The sequence below is a fragment of the Aplidium turbinatum genome, chromosome 8, assembly GCF_918807975.1.
Source record: "Aplidium turbinatum chromosome 8, kaAplTurb1.1, whole genome shotgun sequence".
NCBI classification, from domain to species: Eukaryota; Metazoa; Chordata; class Ascidiacea; order Aplousobranchia; family Polyclinidae; genus Aplidium; species Aplidium turbinatum.
This window is the reverse complement of record NC_137479.1, coordinates 9581578-9598343: the sequence shown is the minus strand read 5'-3', so window position 1 is coordinate 9598343 and position 16766 is coordinate 9581578. Positions and strand designations below refer to the sequence as shown.

The 16766-nt window shown below is 38.0% G+C and overlaps 1 protein-coding gene across 1 annotated transcript in view; it reads left to right on the top strand.

Moving 5' to 3' along the window:
- Positions 1-16766, top strand: part of LOC145776036 (brefeldin A-inhibited guanine nucleotide-exchange protein 3-like) — a 44003-nt gene that overhangs the window by 24069 nt on the left and 3168 nt on the right. The window contains exons 14-43 of the mRNA XM_082587444.1: positions 624-748; positions 1172-1256; positions 1765-1905; positions 2112-2257; positions 2680-2836; positions 3540-3623; positions 3805-4029; positions 4485-4583; positions 4972-5092; positions 5623-5749; positions 6235-6372; positions 6850-6946; positions 7113-7243; positions 7801-8022; positions 8103-8213; positions 8407-8530; positions 8608-8650; positions 9411-9514; positions 10007-10132; positions 10521-10697; positions 11426-11591; positions 11975-12121; positions 12195-12402; positions 13001-13098; positions 13643-13785; positions 13903-14006; positions 14740-14865; positions 15295-15798; positions 16119-16244; positions 16466-16597. Of these exons, the coding sequence (XP_082443570.1) occupies positions 624-748; positions 1172-1256; positions 1765-1905; positions 2112-2257; positions 2680-2836; positions 3540-3623; positions 3805-4029; positions 4485-4583; positions 4972-5092; positions 5623-5749; positions 6235-6372; positions 6850-6946; positions 7113-7243; positions 7801-8022; positions 8103-8213; positions 8407-8530; positions 8608-8650; positions 9411-9514; positions 10007-10132; positions 10521-10697; positions 11426-11591; positions 11975-12121; positions 12195-12402; positions 13001-13098; positions 13643-13785; positions 13903-14006; positions 14740-14865; positions 15295-15798; positions 16119-16244; positions 16466-16597 (4337 nt within the window). The remainder of the gene's footprint in view (positions 1-623; positions 749-1171; positions 1257-1764; positions 1906-2111; positions 2258-2679; positions 2837-3539; positions 3624-3804; positions 4030-4484; positions 4584-4971; positions 5093-5622; positions 5750-6234; positions 6373-6849; positions 6947-7112; positions 7244-7800; positions 8023-8102; positions 8214-8406; positions 8531-8607; positions 8651-9410; positions 9515-10006; positions 10133-10520; positions 10698-11425; positions 11592-11974; positions 12122-12194; positions 12403-13000; positions 13099-13642; positions 13786-13902; positions 14007-14739; positions 14866-15294; positions 15799-16118; positions 16245-16465; positions 16598-16766) is intronic.

Sequence of the window (16766 nt, the reverse complement as noted above, 5' to 3'; positions counted from 1 at the left end):
CAATTAGTCATTCACTTGCATGTGATGAGGTGCAGTTAGTTGCTTATGGTTCTTATCAAATTTAGTGCAATGTTGTCAAATTGTCATTTTCGCATTATGTAGTAGAATGAATAAATTAATGCAACCAACGATTTTGTGCTTAAAGCAAAACAGTATCTAGTTTTGCATCTTCGTTTGTAGTTTGTCAATGCCGTAATAACTACCTCAGCCATGCAGTTTCCTCACACGTGCAATGATGTCATAGAAAGGCGATTTCCGTTACTTGATTGATTAATTGTCCACCTGAAACCGTATGTTGCATTGCCTACCGTGAGATTGCGAGTAGGTAGATGCGGTTTCTGCATTAACATCACCCAAGCAGCAACCACTTTTTCTAATATGAAGCATAATTTTGCATGATAAATCGCTACCATACTCCAGCGCATTTATCAATACGGTCTTATTGCGGAGAAGTTATACACGTCTGTGCATTGTCTATTTCAAAAAGTAGTTTTGTTTCACTCAGATGAAATATCATCAGATGTGTTTTATTTACAAACGTTTGGACAAAATAACAAAAACAAGGCTTGTTTCAACTGTATCCAAAATTAAACGAATAAAAAAATGTGTTTTTTTACTTCCAGAAAAATCATCAGACATATTTGGTTTGATAAAATATATTCCATCTCCGTCACGCTCTGGTGACCAATCCACTAAAAGTGAAGAGAATTCACCGAACTCAACCTTAACTGCATCTGACCACTCTCAGGTTTACGACATGTTGAAATAATTGCGTAAAAACTAATATCTGTGCAAGCACAGCTGGGTGTGTGACCTTTTCAATAGCTTACCGTTAGTGCGAGGCAACTGTTATTATTGCGCGATCAACAGTCCTCTCTTTCTCGGCAGTCGAGTGCAGCAAGAATTGACAGCGATAGATACGTGTTTCGCCCGGAAAGCAACAGTCCTCTGCCAAACTGTCATTGATATTCTATGTTGAGGTTACAGCCCTATATTTGTACCAACTTTCTGGTTGTCATATTTGCTTAGCTGTGTAGTATACATGTCGTATAGTAGCTAGCTCAATGCTTGTTTGTATTTTTCTAGTCTGCGTTCTTAAAAGTTTGCATATTCTGAGAAAACTCTTTCTTTTGATGCATAATTGATGATAAACTCATCTTTGTTATTTCAGGAAGCAGAATCAGACGAAGACATCAACAAGTACATTGAAGACATTGCTCTTCCCAACCAAGAGTCTACAATCTCAATTAATGATTGTATGTTTCTCTTCTATTTTTGGTTGTATGTTTTTCATGACCGAAGTTTGCATGCAGAGCTGAAATAACACGGTTTCTCATATCTAGATACCTTTAATCTTTTAATAGAATATATATTTTTAATATCTTTAGTGAAGACTCCTCTTTCTAATTCCGTACTCTTGGTTTCACAAACTTAATCACAGTGGATCAACATCTTTAAAGTTTTTTTCATTGTTCTTTGCTATTTAAGAAGAAATCATTGGTCTGTTTGTCCAAAACGTCAATTGTGTTATTTTAAACTGAGATAATCGGGTATGAGTGGAAGTCACCTTTCATGTCGTTATAAATTATGCAAAGAAAATTTATTTTCTGTTCTGCAATCAATTTCAGAACATATATGCAAGCTTGCATTGCGGGATGTTTACTCTACCTGCGGTATTCAATTGAAATAAATTTGATCTTGAAAATGTACGTTTTGCTTTTAAACTTTATCAACATTAAATTTTCAAGCACGTTTTATGATTAGTTCCAGAGAGCACGAAAAATAGCATTCTTGCCCGGAGACATTTTTCTTCGATCAAGTCTATTTTGCCTGAGCTTGTCTCATGCAAAGATGTGGCCACCATAGACCAAACCCTACAAAAAGCTGCATCTTCTTTTTGTTCAGGTATGGCTACTTTAGTAAGCTCCCCTCTCACTCTGCCCTCCTTTAAGGGATCAATTTCCGCAATGCTTTGTGATAGTGCTGCTGTTTGTTGGCCGATTAGTTAAAATGTTCTCTTTTCGTTGCCATGCTCTGTTCTATATCTTTAAGTATCGAAACATACAATTTTGTACTGTGGTTTTATTCTGTACCATACTGATCAATTTCAGAAATCTATGAAACTTGGAGAATGGAGAAGATGTCTGTCCAAGCTAACAGCTTGTATGCGCTCTCGTACTCTGTGCTGCTGTTAAGTTTGAGACTGAAACTTTGCGGCCATTACGACGGGACCGGCTCTCGGCTACCTTGTGTGAAGGTACATAAGTTAACAACGGGCTATTATATGATGCTTTATGTTTTAGTACAACTGTTGGGCAACAATGACCTTCCTGACTGAATGTTTTATCGGTCGCATGAACGTAAAATAAAATCTTATTGCTGGTATTTTCACTTCATACCACTGGTCGGTCAGTTAGCAACATGTGTATGTTGGCTCAACGTCTGCAGACGTTGAATCAATGTAAAATTGAAGAATTGAAGTAAAATGTAAAATTGACGGATTTTTCCGTCTGGGTTTGCTGCTTGGGCTACTCAATACCATGCTTAAATTGCTGTTTATGGAATCACCAATGGAGACCTTCGCTATTTTAACGTTCTAAGTGCGCTTTGCTGTAGTCGACTTATTATGAAATGAAGCCTAGAGAGAGTCAATAAGTCAAAGTCTTTTCTGCTTTCTAGAGCCAGTGGGTATCCTACCAGCAATCCACAGGAATCTACTTAAGTAAGACATGGCTATCAGAGACGTTCCGTCAAATCATAATCACAGACTTGTTCGAAAACATTCCTTGTAGCAAAGAGCAGAATAATATCCCACGTTTGATAGAGGTGCTTGCAGGTCAGTGGAGGTTACTGAAGTAAATTATCCAGACTATGCATGACGAAGCACCATAATTCGCTTACTTCAACTGGTATGTTAGCTTTTTTTATTTTAACTGGAAGCTACACAGACTGCTTTGCATCAAGGAGCAGCAATATAAAGCAAATAAAATATGAAATGGTAAAAATTAACTATAAAAATATGATTTCCGGTAGTTAAAATCACAAAATTAGAGCTAATTAACGTTGCACAGCTTGCGTCCCATTTGTGATTTTTAATGTTTTTTTGTTGTTTTTTTGAGAATTTCTAAGAACAAAAGGATTGAATTACCGTAGTGTACTCGTAAATCACACACTTAAAATTATATTGCTGTTATTGGACTGTGAAGTCCAGCAGTCCTCCAATCCCCTCAATTATCAGGATCTATCAGCTAACAAAAGTTGCCATCGTTTCAACATCGCAACAACCTTTCAACTGCATGAGGCCCAACTCAGCTGGCGAAAGCCGTTTTTTTTACATTACTTCTGAAAATATTGAATTACCGTAAAACAGCGGATTTTGCTAGCTGAGGTTATTCTTGTTTATCATTACCAAACCGCATATTGCATTCCAACCTTGCATCAATGATTGGAAGAGTTTTATACGAATGAGACCGTCACGACCATTTCAGAGTTGTACACACTGCTCTGTTCTGTGGGTAAAGTTTAATATGTGATTTTAGAAATTGATGGCCTTGATCACAACGCAGTATTGAATGATGAAAACATCGATAAAATTTCTGATCCACAGTCGTTCGTCAAAGCAGGTATTTTGTCTTAATATTTTTCCTCAAACGCTTTTTCACTTTTAGTTTTCAAGTTCTGCTGGTCGGATGAATGTTGACACTAGGAATGTCTTAAATTTTTTTTTTTTGTAAATTTAAACTGTTTAAAAAACGTAAATTTTGATGTCGTTTTTCAGGCTCTTGATTTTTTTGTATCTTTTAGGCTGTGAGTTTTCCAGACAGATTGTGATTTCTGTTTGGTACGATTTACTACAAACTCTTCAATATCCTCTGATCAACGTTTTGGATGGCAAGGATGACCTTTCGATTTCTCTCTTTCTCATTCTGTCCCCTTCTTCTCTTCGAGTACGCAACGAAAAAGAAAGAGATTGCATCATATTGAGCCTGGACGCCCTGAGAATGACCTTCAAGCTGTGCTGTGACCTCCGTAAGTCGTATATTTACGTTGAAGTTATATATACTTGATGTTGTTTGGTCGCTTTTGTGACTAGCTTTGGCAAAGAGTTTATTGTACCACAGTTTTAAACTAAGCAACAATACAAAATTCTACATTGTTTATGCAGACACAAAAGCAATAAATACGAAAAAATAACTCTAAAATTTCAGCTTACCTAAAGAACTCGCCAGGAAGTCTGGTTAAAGCAGTAAAAGTGACAGAAATTAGGTTTTACTACTCCTGATCTTGATTATTATTTTCACGTGTTTCATCTCAGCATTGTACCTTTCCAAACCATGAAATAAAATAACAAATCGTAAAATAACAATGCTCCTGTTTTACTTGTAAAATCGGAGATCTTAGAACTGACAACTTTTTTTATTGGTTTGACGTCTGAAAACGTTAGTTTAACGTGAAGAAACGAGTTTATGAAGTCTTCATTGCAGGCCTCTACGACTACTCAAACACCGTGCTATCTCGCATGGTGGAGGCGTGTGTCCCGAAGAGCTACTCCTGCACTTACAATCATTCAAACGAACCAACTGGTACGAGAAATGGATTTGCTTTTCTGCTGGCACAAAAACAACGGATCTAATCGAAAATTGCGCTGATTTAGTTAATTACGAACAAGAAATGAGTTTCTAAATAATTAATGGAATGATTTTTACTCGATATCTGCATTTCATGTAATTAGATTTGCAGTGATGCAAAAACAACGTTACTGCGATTTTCGGTTTTTGTGTGGTATTGATTTATTTGTCCAATGCAGTGGACAGCAAATCAGCTGTCATCACATCGAAGTGAATATTGCAACGTGACAATGCACTAACAGTTGCTTTCAAATAGACAGCAACTGAATATCTTGAAGTGCTGCTCATGCAACGTTAAACTGACATAAAATCCTTGTATAAGTTACAAGTTGATTACTTTCAGACACGAAGGAAGAATGCCACCTCCGACTCCACATCAGCCACGTCCTTTGCATGGATTGTGCTCTCAACGTTGCGCTTCAGGTTGGCAGAAGCTCATCCAAGTGCTGGGAAACTATTTTCAGGTTAGAATGATGATCTGCGTTAGGGTTAGGTTTCAGTCTTAAGTGAAGTTTAAGGGTTTAAAATTCCCTTTCATTATCTTCAGTCTTGCTGTTGTGCTGTAGGACTCTGCGATGGGCAATCCACCGCAACCTTTTTCCACTCACGGTACCGTACAACTATATCTTAAAAATTCGGCTGCACGGCTGCACGCTTTGACCGAAAATGTAACTCGAGCATCGTTGTAATATCCAAAAAAGAAAAAAAGAGTGATTTGCATTGATATGACGGTGTGAGCGTAGTCACAAATTCAATCTAAATAAATACCACAGGCTGATGATTGGCAACTAATTGGATTTAATGAAATTTTTTTAGAATACAATAAACTGACATGATAAACTCGAATACTGCAATCTGTATGTTAGCCTGTTACTTTATTGTATTGTTTAAGTATTGCCATCCAATCCCATCATTTTGTTGTCTCCCTGTGCTATTTCAAACTTACTTTTCTCTTATAGTTATACTATTCTAAATAAGTTGTTTGCCGTTGCAGAGTGGTGTCGTACATATCGTATCTGGACCGCATGTTCTTCTACGACGACTCTCCGAACTTCCACAACTATGGAGAGGAATTCAAAACCTCGGATCTACAGAACGTGACCATTGCCGACCTTATTAATGTAAACCATTACTTCCGCATTAGCATGCATCAGTTCCAATTCTTTGAAATGTGTTTGTTGCAGCGCAGTATCAAAATTATTGTTTATTTACACTACTGTGAATATATACAGAATTCGCCTAATTCGTCACCTCAAGGAGATTAGAAGAAAACGACAAATTAGGCGAACTGACGAATTATGCAAACAGTTCAACCTTATTATCTATGCAACCCTGACTGACGAATAAGAACTGACGAATTCTACTGTACTATTATTATCGCTAGTTATTCAACACTTTCTTTTTCATTAATTGCCTCATCAATACTTATCCCCATAGTTAGCTGCAGATTAGCAGTCGCATACAATCTTCATTGTGTTTGCCACTTTGCCAAGTTGATAATTTTTCACCAAATTTCTTCGATTTGGCAGTTTTCTTAGAACAACACCCCACGTACGTACAATACATATTGGCGCTTGATTTCATGTTTGTTCTATTTGCTTTTCAGGAGAACAGAATTGATGTGACATGGAACAGCATGTCGACCGGTGTAGCACAATCCACCAGCATGGGCTTCCTAACCTCCGCCCGCTCCGCAAAGGCGATATATGCTCTCTCCAGAAATATGGACAGAATTTTCGAACAGGTTTTCTATTTTGTTTTTCTATTTATTGATGGAATTTATGTTTTTCAGTCCACAATAAGCATTGAAATTGTCACTTTATTCTTATGCAGTAAATGCATATGTCATAGAAAGCAAAGACAACAGCGAAATCAACTGTGCAGTATATTGCTATGTGGATGCAAAGAGAACCGAAAAGCCAGCTGTGTATTATGCCAACAATGCATCAGAGTTTGCAACTTTTGTGCAGTTGGAAATTTCAATGTACAAGTTTTGATTTCCAAACTGCCTTCATTGGAAGTCTAAATCTAAAATGCAGTAATTGCAAAAGTATTATCATCTAATTCTATCACATCAAATAACTTTGCTGAAACAACTCGCGACTGTTTTTTCAATGGAGCTGAGCTCTGGGGTGTTACTTCGCTTTGTGTGATCGTGACACAGCAAAGCAAGTGTGCTTCCATACGCAGTTTTAACGTCATGTTTTATGAACGTCTTTAGGCAGCATCGAGCTTGGACTTGGAAAATCTCACTCAGTTCGTATGGTCCTTGTGTCTTGCCTCTCACCACCAACTGTTTTCCAAGACTTCTGATCTAGGTGAGTTTTTTACTATCTTTTTAACGAAAGTTTCTATATTCTAACAACCTGTTTTTACGTTGAAGCAACTTGCAATAGAAATGGTTTCATCAACATCATCATTGGTTGGGGTACAATTAATCAATTTGGTTTTGTAATTAATTCATCAATCTTTATTGCGTTACAGCCAACGCGACATGGGGTACTCCCTTGCTATACAGACTGGGGGAGTGCATACTGAAGTGTGCAAGGCTACCAAGTCGTCCGCTGTTGCATTTGTCTCGAGTATGGTACTATGCTTCACCTCATTTCGCTAAGGTATGTTATACCAGTAGGTAGCAGGAAACTGATGACTTTTTTTGTTGTTTTTACCGAGATGCAGCGTCTGTCATCGTCAAGCCAATATTAAATTAAGTTTCACTACTTTTTGTTTTTGAACCATAGACAAACAAAACATAGTAACTTTAGCGAGATTAACGTGTTTTATTACAACGAGATATAACAAAATTAAAAAATCAACTCAAACGTTTTCGACATGTACATGTGTCCTCATCATGAATTACTTAAATCTGCTATATACAATTATACATAAATGAAAGCTATAAGATAAATCTGACTATGCACTGTAACTGCAACGACACTCCGGACTGAACAACACAAACTGAACAAGTGATACAAGAATGATTACGAGTAAATTGTACGGCGGAAACAGATCACATAAGGTGTAAAGTACAGGCATGTGGAAGTTTTTTTTCATTTATACCATATAGAAATGAATGCTACGTATGGTCAAAAATAACGTTTAAATTACATTATGTCAACGTCTTTTTTACGTTTAGTGGTCAAAAATAACGATCTGTCGATTGATCAACTAGGTTCTCGGCCATCCCAACATCCACCTGGCAAAGCAAGCCGCCACGTATATTTATGACGTCACGTCAACCGTGCTGGACTGTTTTCGTGAATCTGAATCTCCGCACCCGTTGGCGCTATGGAGCGACGAAGAACCAAAATATTTCCATTTTAACGAGGGACTTCTTCAGCCGTACGAACGCGCCATGCAAGGGGAAAACTGTGTGCCGGAAGTACAAGGTTTGGTAAGTCGTTGCCCTCGGTTAGCACTGGATAGCTATTGCTAGTTTTGCTTGCTACATTGCATTGTTGGCCTGCATTTCAGATCATCGCTTCCATCAGTCAACTAGTTGAAACCAGTTCAAAGCAAATTTGCTCTGGATGGCGACCTTTGTTCAGCGCATTGAAACACGTCACAGATGACCAACAAATTATAGTAAGCTGCGTCAAGTGTTAGATACATTTTACTTTCACAAGTTTAAGAAAAGACCTCTGAGACTATTTTAGACTTCAGACTTTAAGAATTTTAGTTTCAAACCTTTAAGAAAGCTATAAATTTGATGTTAGTTTTTCCAAATTTAAGTTGAAATAATTGTGACTACCTACCTTATTTATTTTTACTTTGTCAGGACCGCTCTCCCATCTTAGAAGTTCTAAATGCTTTCTTTGTTGCTTCTAATGAACCCAGAGTTTTCGCCAATGCTGCTCATGATTGCTTCAACTGTCTGCTTAATATGCTCGCTACTTTGCAAGGTAAGTGCATGCAAGCTAATCACGTCACTTCTGTGTTTGCTGATAGTGTTTTTACGTTTGTTGTTGTATAATTTCAGACGGCGCATCAAAGGCTATTTGCCAACCTACATTTATCATTAGGTGAGTCTTTGCCAGTTTTTTTTTCTTTTTTTGGTTGGTTTTTCGATAAGTTTAGTGGAGATGGTTTGGTTTAGTTGAATGAATGATAAAGCAAACACATCAGATTTTTTACTGCTTTTAATTCTCACTTCAGTAAGCGGAATAACTTATCAAGACTGTAGAGTTGGGCGAAAAATATACGACTCTGACTCCTCGATTTATGACTAGCTGAATCCGTCTTCAGTGTTGCCAGATTTTTTTCTTTTTGTCCTTTATTATTTTTTAAATTTAATTTCACTAAAATTGTGATCGAAATTGAAACGGTTACATTCACAAAAACTGACAAGAACAAACATTTCTATTTTGTGATAAAATTTTAGAGCGCAATACAGAGAACAAGAAACAATATTTTGAAAAAGATTGCAAACAAAAAAATTATTGTCCATCGTGTGTATGAAGTCGGAATCGGATTTATTTTTAACGACGCCGACTTCGGACACGCCAAATACTTCGACTCCACAATCCTGATAACTACTTCTATCAACTTTGGAACGATTTTGTGAACGACCAATTACGATTGATGAAATTATTTTCTGCTCGCGTAAGGTCAACGTAGGCTTAGCAAGAACTAACAAATCTGTAGAATTTCAACATTTTGAATCTTCTGTTTCTACGGCAACAACATCCAAGTTTAACAATGTTTGAATTGGCGTGCATGCTCGTAAATGTCAAAAGGACAGATTTTGTTAGGTGACTTATTCTAGTAATACTTTTCACTTAGATATCTAGAAGAAGCCAGCAACACTCTGGGCCAAATATACAGCAACCGATGTGAGGAGAAGTTCACTCGTTTCAACCAAATAGACGTCACTCCCTCGACTTCTGGTCAGTACCTGTGGATTTTTGTTTTATAAGACCTTGGCAAGTGTGCGTAAGCGATAGCTTGTAATAGCCCGACCCTTATGGAAGGACAAGCGACTTTGACATATTTCTCTCAGACGGAATGTTATAAATTACTTTGTTTATTTTCACATTTATCAATAATAAAGTATGAACGAATACTTACAATAATCGATTGATTGTGATAATTTCTATCCTCTGACTGAGAAAGCCTCTTTGGAAGCTTAATCCTGGCAGTTTTTCGTACTTGTAGCAGCTTTAAACCACTGACGCATGCGGGTTACCGATATTGACAGAGGGTCGTTGAAGTGGTATTGTCTGTGAAATATTCTATCTACTGAACAGAGATCGGAGGACTGCCTTAAAATGCGTTGCTCAAGCGCACTCTTCGAACTGGCGTCGCTTGATCTTGCAGTTTCTTTGTTTGAAGAGTTGGGTGCATCGTTTTAGTAAAGATTTATTGAAACTATTTCCAAGGAGGAGGCCAGCTTTGGAGAAACTTAACTTCCCGAAGATGGATAAAGAAAGAAAAATCTTTAAATGACATGGCCGATGAATTAGCAGTTTTGGCAGAAAAGTGCTTTTCCACGACGCCTCTTCCTGGTAAGATTATATTCTTACGTTCATGAAATCAGGTAGAAAACGAACGCTATTGCAGGTTAATTCGGTATCTCTTATATAGAGATGGGTCGACATAATCAATCAATAGACTTATACCCTGTCCCGTAACTACTTTATTTTTGTATGTTAGTTTGCTACGTTCCCAGACAACAAATCAGCCGGTTTTACTATTGATTCAACGTCTGCAGACGTGATAAAGTCTGCAGACGTTGAATTAATGCAAAAAATTGTTGATTTGCTCTCTGGGTTCATTCATTTCTGACATACGCGTCGACGAGCTTCAAGATTTCCAATCATTTGCTTTGTAACGATTTGGTTCTTGTACTGTGACGCTCTTTTCGCATGGACCTAATTCTAATCAAACTTTTAGAGGACAGGTGCGATACAGCAGCACCTGTGGGATTCACAGATGAAACTGGTTTGCTTCACGCTTGGTTTGCGCTCATGGATGGCTTGCTCTCTCGTGCATCAACGACGTCTAGCTTCGTGCAACCTGCCGTGCTGGAGTTATTTTGCAAGCTTCTAGAGAGCTCAGAGAACACCGTCGGTATGTCAAAACTGGTTTGGACAATCCAGACAGCAAATCGGTCGTTTTTAACATTGACAGCCGTTTGATGTGGTAGCCTATCCTCTATTTCTTCAATACAGAATATCTGTATTTTCGGTACGCTTTGCGCATGCACGTAGTCATGCGCACAAATCAACATGACCACTTTCCCGTGTTTTACGACAAACCAAGACCAGAAAAACTGTTTGCAGCTGTCTTGCAACATGATTAACGTGTTTTAGTACAGCAGTAAATAATATTTAACTTTAAATACCATAAACAAAAAGTGACTCCAAGACAATTTTACGCGACAAGTAGTTTTCATGATGGGTGATTTGGTTTGATTGAATGTGATGGTTTTCAATTTCAATTTTTTTCTAGAGGTCTTAAAATGTATTGCTGTATCTTAAAATCAGGGTTAAACTAGAAATTAAAATTACCCCCTCCCCCCCCTAGTATTAGTTAGGCTACGGCCCGCCAAGGCCATGTAAAGTCTTGTTTTAGCCCGCTGTTAGAAAAAGGTTGCCGACCTCTGACGTAAAGCAACATAAAAACAACGGAAGTTATTGAGCAAAGTCGCTGTCCTCTCAATTAGAACATCAGTATGGATGGACAAACCAGGCTATTTGAAAGAACATTCAATTCGTTCTTTTTGCACAGGAACTGCGTGTTTAAACTCTGAAATGTCGTTTCTTCGCAAAACCTCATTACTTCATAATGATGTTTAGGCTCGACTTTTTCTTGTCACGTGCTGCTGCATTCCTGTCTGCCTGCTTTGTACACGTGGTTAGAGAAGCTTGACAGCACGCCACCCTCCACCCAGTTGTCATCGCTGGCCAGCTACAAGCACATCTATGGCACCATCATGGAGATCACTGCTGCGGCGATTATAAAGTGAGCTTTCATGATCCACGATGCTTGTCGTTACATCGTTTCAACGTCGTTGCTGTAAAAATAGCAACTTTTCTGAATGTATATTAATTGCTTGGTGATTCGTTTTCAAGCAAAACGTGTTGCTGAGGTTGCAGATTCGCAGTGGTTTGTTTAATCCATCTTAATGTATTTTATCCATTGGCTTTTTTTGAACACTCATTGTTATGACCAGAGCTCGTTGTCGCATTTGACATAGTCAGACATACATTCTCGCAGATATTACATACATATTAATAGTTGGCTTGCATCAAAGAAAACCTGGTTTTGACGCTTTTGCATTTGTGATTGTGAATTTATTAACATTACACCGATGTTATTATCTGTTTTTGTGCAAACTTGGACAGATATTTGCAAGCAAGTCATTCAAAAGTCCAAGACGCCCAATACACAGCTTTGATTGACTGCATTTGGATTTCCTACCTCAACCTTTGCACCACCAGCATACAAACCAGAAAAGAACCTCTCGCTAAACTAGGCTGCTCTTGCATCAGGTACTCACCACTCCAAACACCGTTATCCAACATCTAAAAACGTATTTAAACTTTCAGCCATCAATTTTTTCAGGCACGCCATCTCTTCCATCGGACAAGACATGACGTCACCAATGATCGATGACGTATGCGATTGCGTGAAGTACTTGATCGACGACGGGTTGACCAAGTTGCTGGCGCTCACTTCCATGTACGAGCAAAACATCAACACTCTCGATGAAATGATCGTCGAAGTAAAGGAAACCGATTCCTGGTTTTGTGATTCTTCTTGTTTGGAAAGGGTGAGATGACTTGCAAGCAAAACCAACAAATCAGTGCTTTTTACGTTGATTTACTTGTATCAATGTTAAAAATAATCTACTTTCCGAAAGGGTTGTTTAAATGTTTATACCAGGTGTGCAGAAATTCGGTCTTGTCGCAATTATGAAATTCTGTCGCATTGATAGAGAAAAACTTCACATCAAGTGCGGTCATAGGTGGTCGAAATATTTGCATGCGCAATCCCTCTGAAAAAGCACTTCTTATACGGGAAGTTTTATGTTCCAATTTTATCGTGAAACAATGATGGTTACGGGACTATTACCTTGGGGATATAAATGCCACCGACTTTTAACCTGTCATTTTTTCGTTAAAAAGTAAAAGCTAGCTAAGTAATAAACCTAAGCTTTTCCAATTATTTCCCAATAGGAAAATCATGAAATACACATTCTTATCTATACAAAACTTCGAATTAGCAACAACGTGTAATTTTTATAACCATTTCATGTCATTTTACGTCGAATTGAAGAAAACGAAAAGTTTGTATCTGACTGGTGTAGTTTATGGTTCATAGAACTAAAGCTGCTTACATTCAATTTGTAACTGGGCTGCATTGTCCAGGTGTTTCAATCATCGTCATTTCACCACCCGCACAGAAGCATCCCTCATCAGGAGGTTTATATATCGTCCTTAGTTTCTTCAAGTGAACTCCAATCCAGGTACGATGTTTGAAGCAATTAAATTATTTTAAAACATTTTGTTTAAGCTTGAAAACTTTCTATATTGGATTATTGTGGTAAAAATACGTGACAAAAACCGCGAAACACACTTAAAGTTCAAATTATAAAAAACAGCAATGTGTTTTAGCGCTGTAGCTGCATCGCAGATATACCTTGCTCTGTGACAACGGTTGTTTTCAAGTTTCAGAAATTTATCTTCTATCCGGTTACTATAGACAGACATAACCCAGCAACAATACTATACTTACCATTATAAAAACAAAAACAATAAGCTAACGTTTTCGGCTAGTCATACAGCCCTTTTCAAGCCTATAAAGGGCTGTATGACTAGCCGAAAATGTTAGCTTTTTGTTTTTTTGTTTTTATAATGTTAAATGCAGTGTTGTTGCTGGGTTATGTTTGTGTATGGTTTAAAAAAGTTACCTCTCTACCCAAATTGTATTATAAGGTTACTATAGAAACCACTAAACCCCCTGATATGCAAACAAGTTTCATGTTTATCAAGTTATTTCAAACATTGCAGAATCTTACTATGCGAGTTAGCTTGTGATATTTCCACCGTGAGTCTCCTTTTAAAATGCATCGAATTTCTGCTGTTTGGAAACTCCCGGTCGCCATGGCAACATGTCCCCAAGCAACCATCTTCAGGTGGCAAAGAATGTTCAAGTACGTTGGCATTGTAAAGACGTTCTTCCCTGAAATTTGGTTTGAAAATCATTTCCTTTTGGTTTGTTGAGGTTGATTCATTCTGCAGGTGTAGTTAATGAACTCGTATTGGTGCAGGTGAAACAGCTTCCCTACATTCTACCTCATTGAACGATGTGAACACACCAATCCATGCCACACGACAAAACCAGGCACTTTTCAATCTCATCAGTTCTTCACAGGTCTGTCACCTTTGTACTGCGTCCGGTCTGCGCTCTCTGATATATCGTTGTAGCTTTATGCTTTTATGTGTAAGCAGTCACATTTTACGTTGGTTGATATCTGCACAAGTTGCCGAAGTAAGGGCCGCCAATAGACAAGAAACTAGCTACTTCACTCTATTTTATCAAAGTCTTAGTTAGTATATTGAGAATCTCATCTTCGATGCTTCGTATCAAGTATGAAGCTAATTTTGCCTTTTCAAATGTGTTTGCCGTTTTTCCTGAAAGTTTGCTTTGGTTATACGCATTGCGTAAAAGACACCTCATATGAAGCCCAGAGGTAAACATCAGGCATTGAAACCGTCCTGATACTAATCTTCAAAATTCACATTTCATCTTTTTTTGATATAGCTAGCGTTATCATGCCCCTGATTTATTCACTTATTGAAAAACCGTCACCAACAAGCTGGGGTAAGAATTTAAAGAAAGGCCTTTTCTCCTCAATTTTGTTTTACTTTTTGTAACTTTCAGCATACAGTTTTACAAGTACGATTTGTCCCAATGGCTTGTTTTTATCGTGTGTCACATGGCCGAAGCCCAGATCTCCATTCTCCACCCAAGCTCTTGCTTTATTGTTGAATTCGGCAGTCTCACGCAGATGCCAACTCCTTAACCTGCGCAGACGTTGAACTAATCTAAAAAATGACGGATTTGCTGTCTGGGATTGACTTAAAAACTTTCCTGTATTCCTCAGATATACGAGCTGTGCGTCAGCGTTGCCAAGTGTTTTGTGGCTTCTCGGAACTTTGATGCTCACCATGATCTGCAGCGTTTGGTTCAAAAACTGGGAAAGTTTTACAACGCCGCCAATCTTTATCAAGTAAATAGAAATTGATAGCTGTTGTTTCAATAAACGATCTTTATCGGTTTGCGACAACCATTAATATTGACCTCACTTTTATGAGTGAAGTTCAAAGAATGAACATCTTTAATCACTAAACATACAAAACCTCTCTAAACAGTAAATTTTCAGTCCCACATTAATTCTTACCCCGTTTGCTGTAGCTTGATCTGTGTTTTTTTCCAGCTTGATCTTTTTTCATCTAGCTTGATCTTTGTTTCATTCCACTTGATTTTTGTTTCATTCCACTTGATTTTTGTTTCATTCCACTTGATTTTTGTTTCATTCCACTTGATTTTTGTTTCATTCCACTTGATTTTTGTTTCATTCCACTTGATTTTTGTTTCATTCCACTTGATCTTTGTTTCTTTCAGCTTGATCTTTGTTTTATCCAACTTTTTGTTTTAGTTTGCAGGATCCTGTTACGACCTGTACCTCCGCATCGTCCTAGCTGTGTGTTGTCAGTTGATCAATCCAAGCCAACGTCCTATAAACTGCAACGATTGCTCTTCATCTCTCCAGCCAATGACCACATCTCATCGCCTCTCTATTTCTGATCTTGTAACAAAAGATGAAACGACAAAAGACTCTTTGAAGTCCGACATGGACAATAAGTCTTCTGGCACGTGGTCCTTTCTTTCCTTGCACAAGAGTATGATCCTCCTGAGTTATCCTTGGACTTCCGTTGATCCTTGCACTTCTGTTGATCCTTGTTTTAACTTTTCGACGGAAAGTGATTCACAAATTTTGTCAGAAGACGACCATGTTTTTAATCATCTTGAAGAAAAAATGAGTTCAAAAGAGGAAGATGATGTGATGCAACCAATAGACATCAATCCAGACTACTTGGCCTATGTGAAGAAAACGGACTCGCCAAAAACCAATAACGGAAAATCCTCAAACCAGGAAAAGGTTTGTCTGATTCCAGCTGGCATAATTACTAATTAGCCTTTTTTACGTCTTTTCAACGTCGTTAAGCGTATAAAGTGAGGTATTACTACGCATCATGTAGCATGTTTTCGCAATGAAGTACCAGCTAGCAAAATTCATCTTTTTATATTCATTCAACGTCTGTTAATCAATGTACAAATTACCAATTTTGCTAGCTGAGACATCCTATTTCGTTTTTTTTTTTTTAAGATCTAAATTACAAATTGAACATTTCTTGTCTACATTTTCATAACACGCTTCAGTTTTGTCATCTCCACCTCCTGAATCTCCACCTCTTTCAGGTAAAGCAGCAGCCATCAGATCGTCGTATCTCGCACGGTACACGTGACAAGATCTTAGGTCGCTTCTTAACCGCCTACAAGCGACGGAAGAATCATAATTCCTACGGCTCGAAAACTTCTCTGGAGGTTCGCAATTTATTAATGATCTTTTTATTACAATTGACGTTTGATTGATCATATGACGTGTCTGAAATAACATCAGGTCTTTGAATACTTGAACCATACACTTGGATAGGTTACCTTAGTTCAACAGGCTTCATAATTTAATAGGCGTTGTTACCATCACCATACACTGGGTTGTCGTAAGAGTTTTTCATGAAACTTACTTTCATATGATCGTTTCATAGAGAGAAAGTGTTGATCACGAAACAAACAACCATTCCACGTCAACACGTAGCAATTCGTCGCGTACAAAGTCCGGGAGCAGTTCCACTTACTCCCCAGTGGTTGGAATGGACGATCGAATTTTGGAGCGACAGGTAGACCTTTGGTCACGTGTGTCTTTGGTGGCTTGTGAGAAAGTCACGTTTTAATTTCGCAATGTAGATATTAACGACCTGTTTTTGCCTGATGCTGCGAGTTCGCTGCAGCAGTTTGGCTTGAAGCCAGGTAAGTACTTGAGGCAGTAAGCAACGATCATGCTGCCAA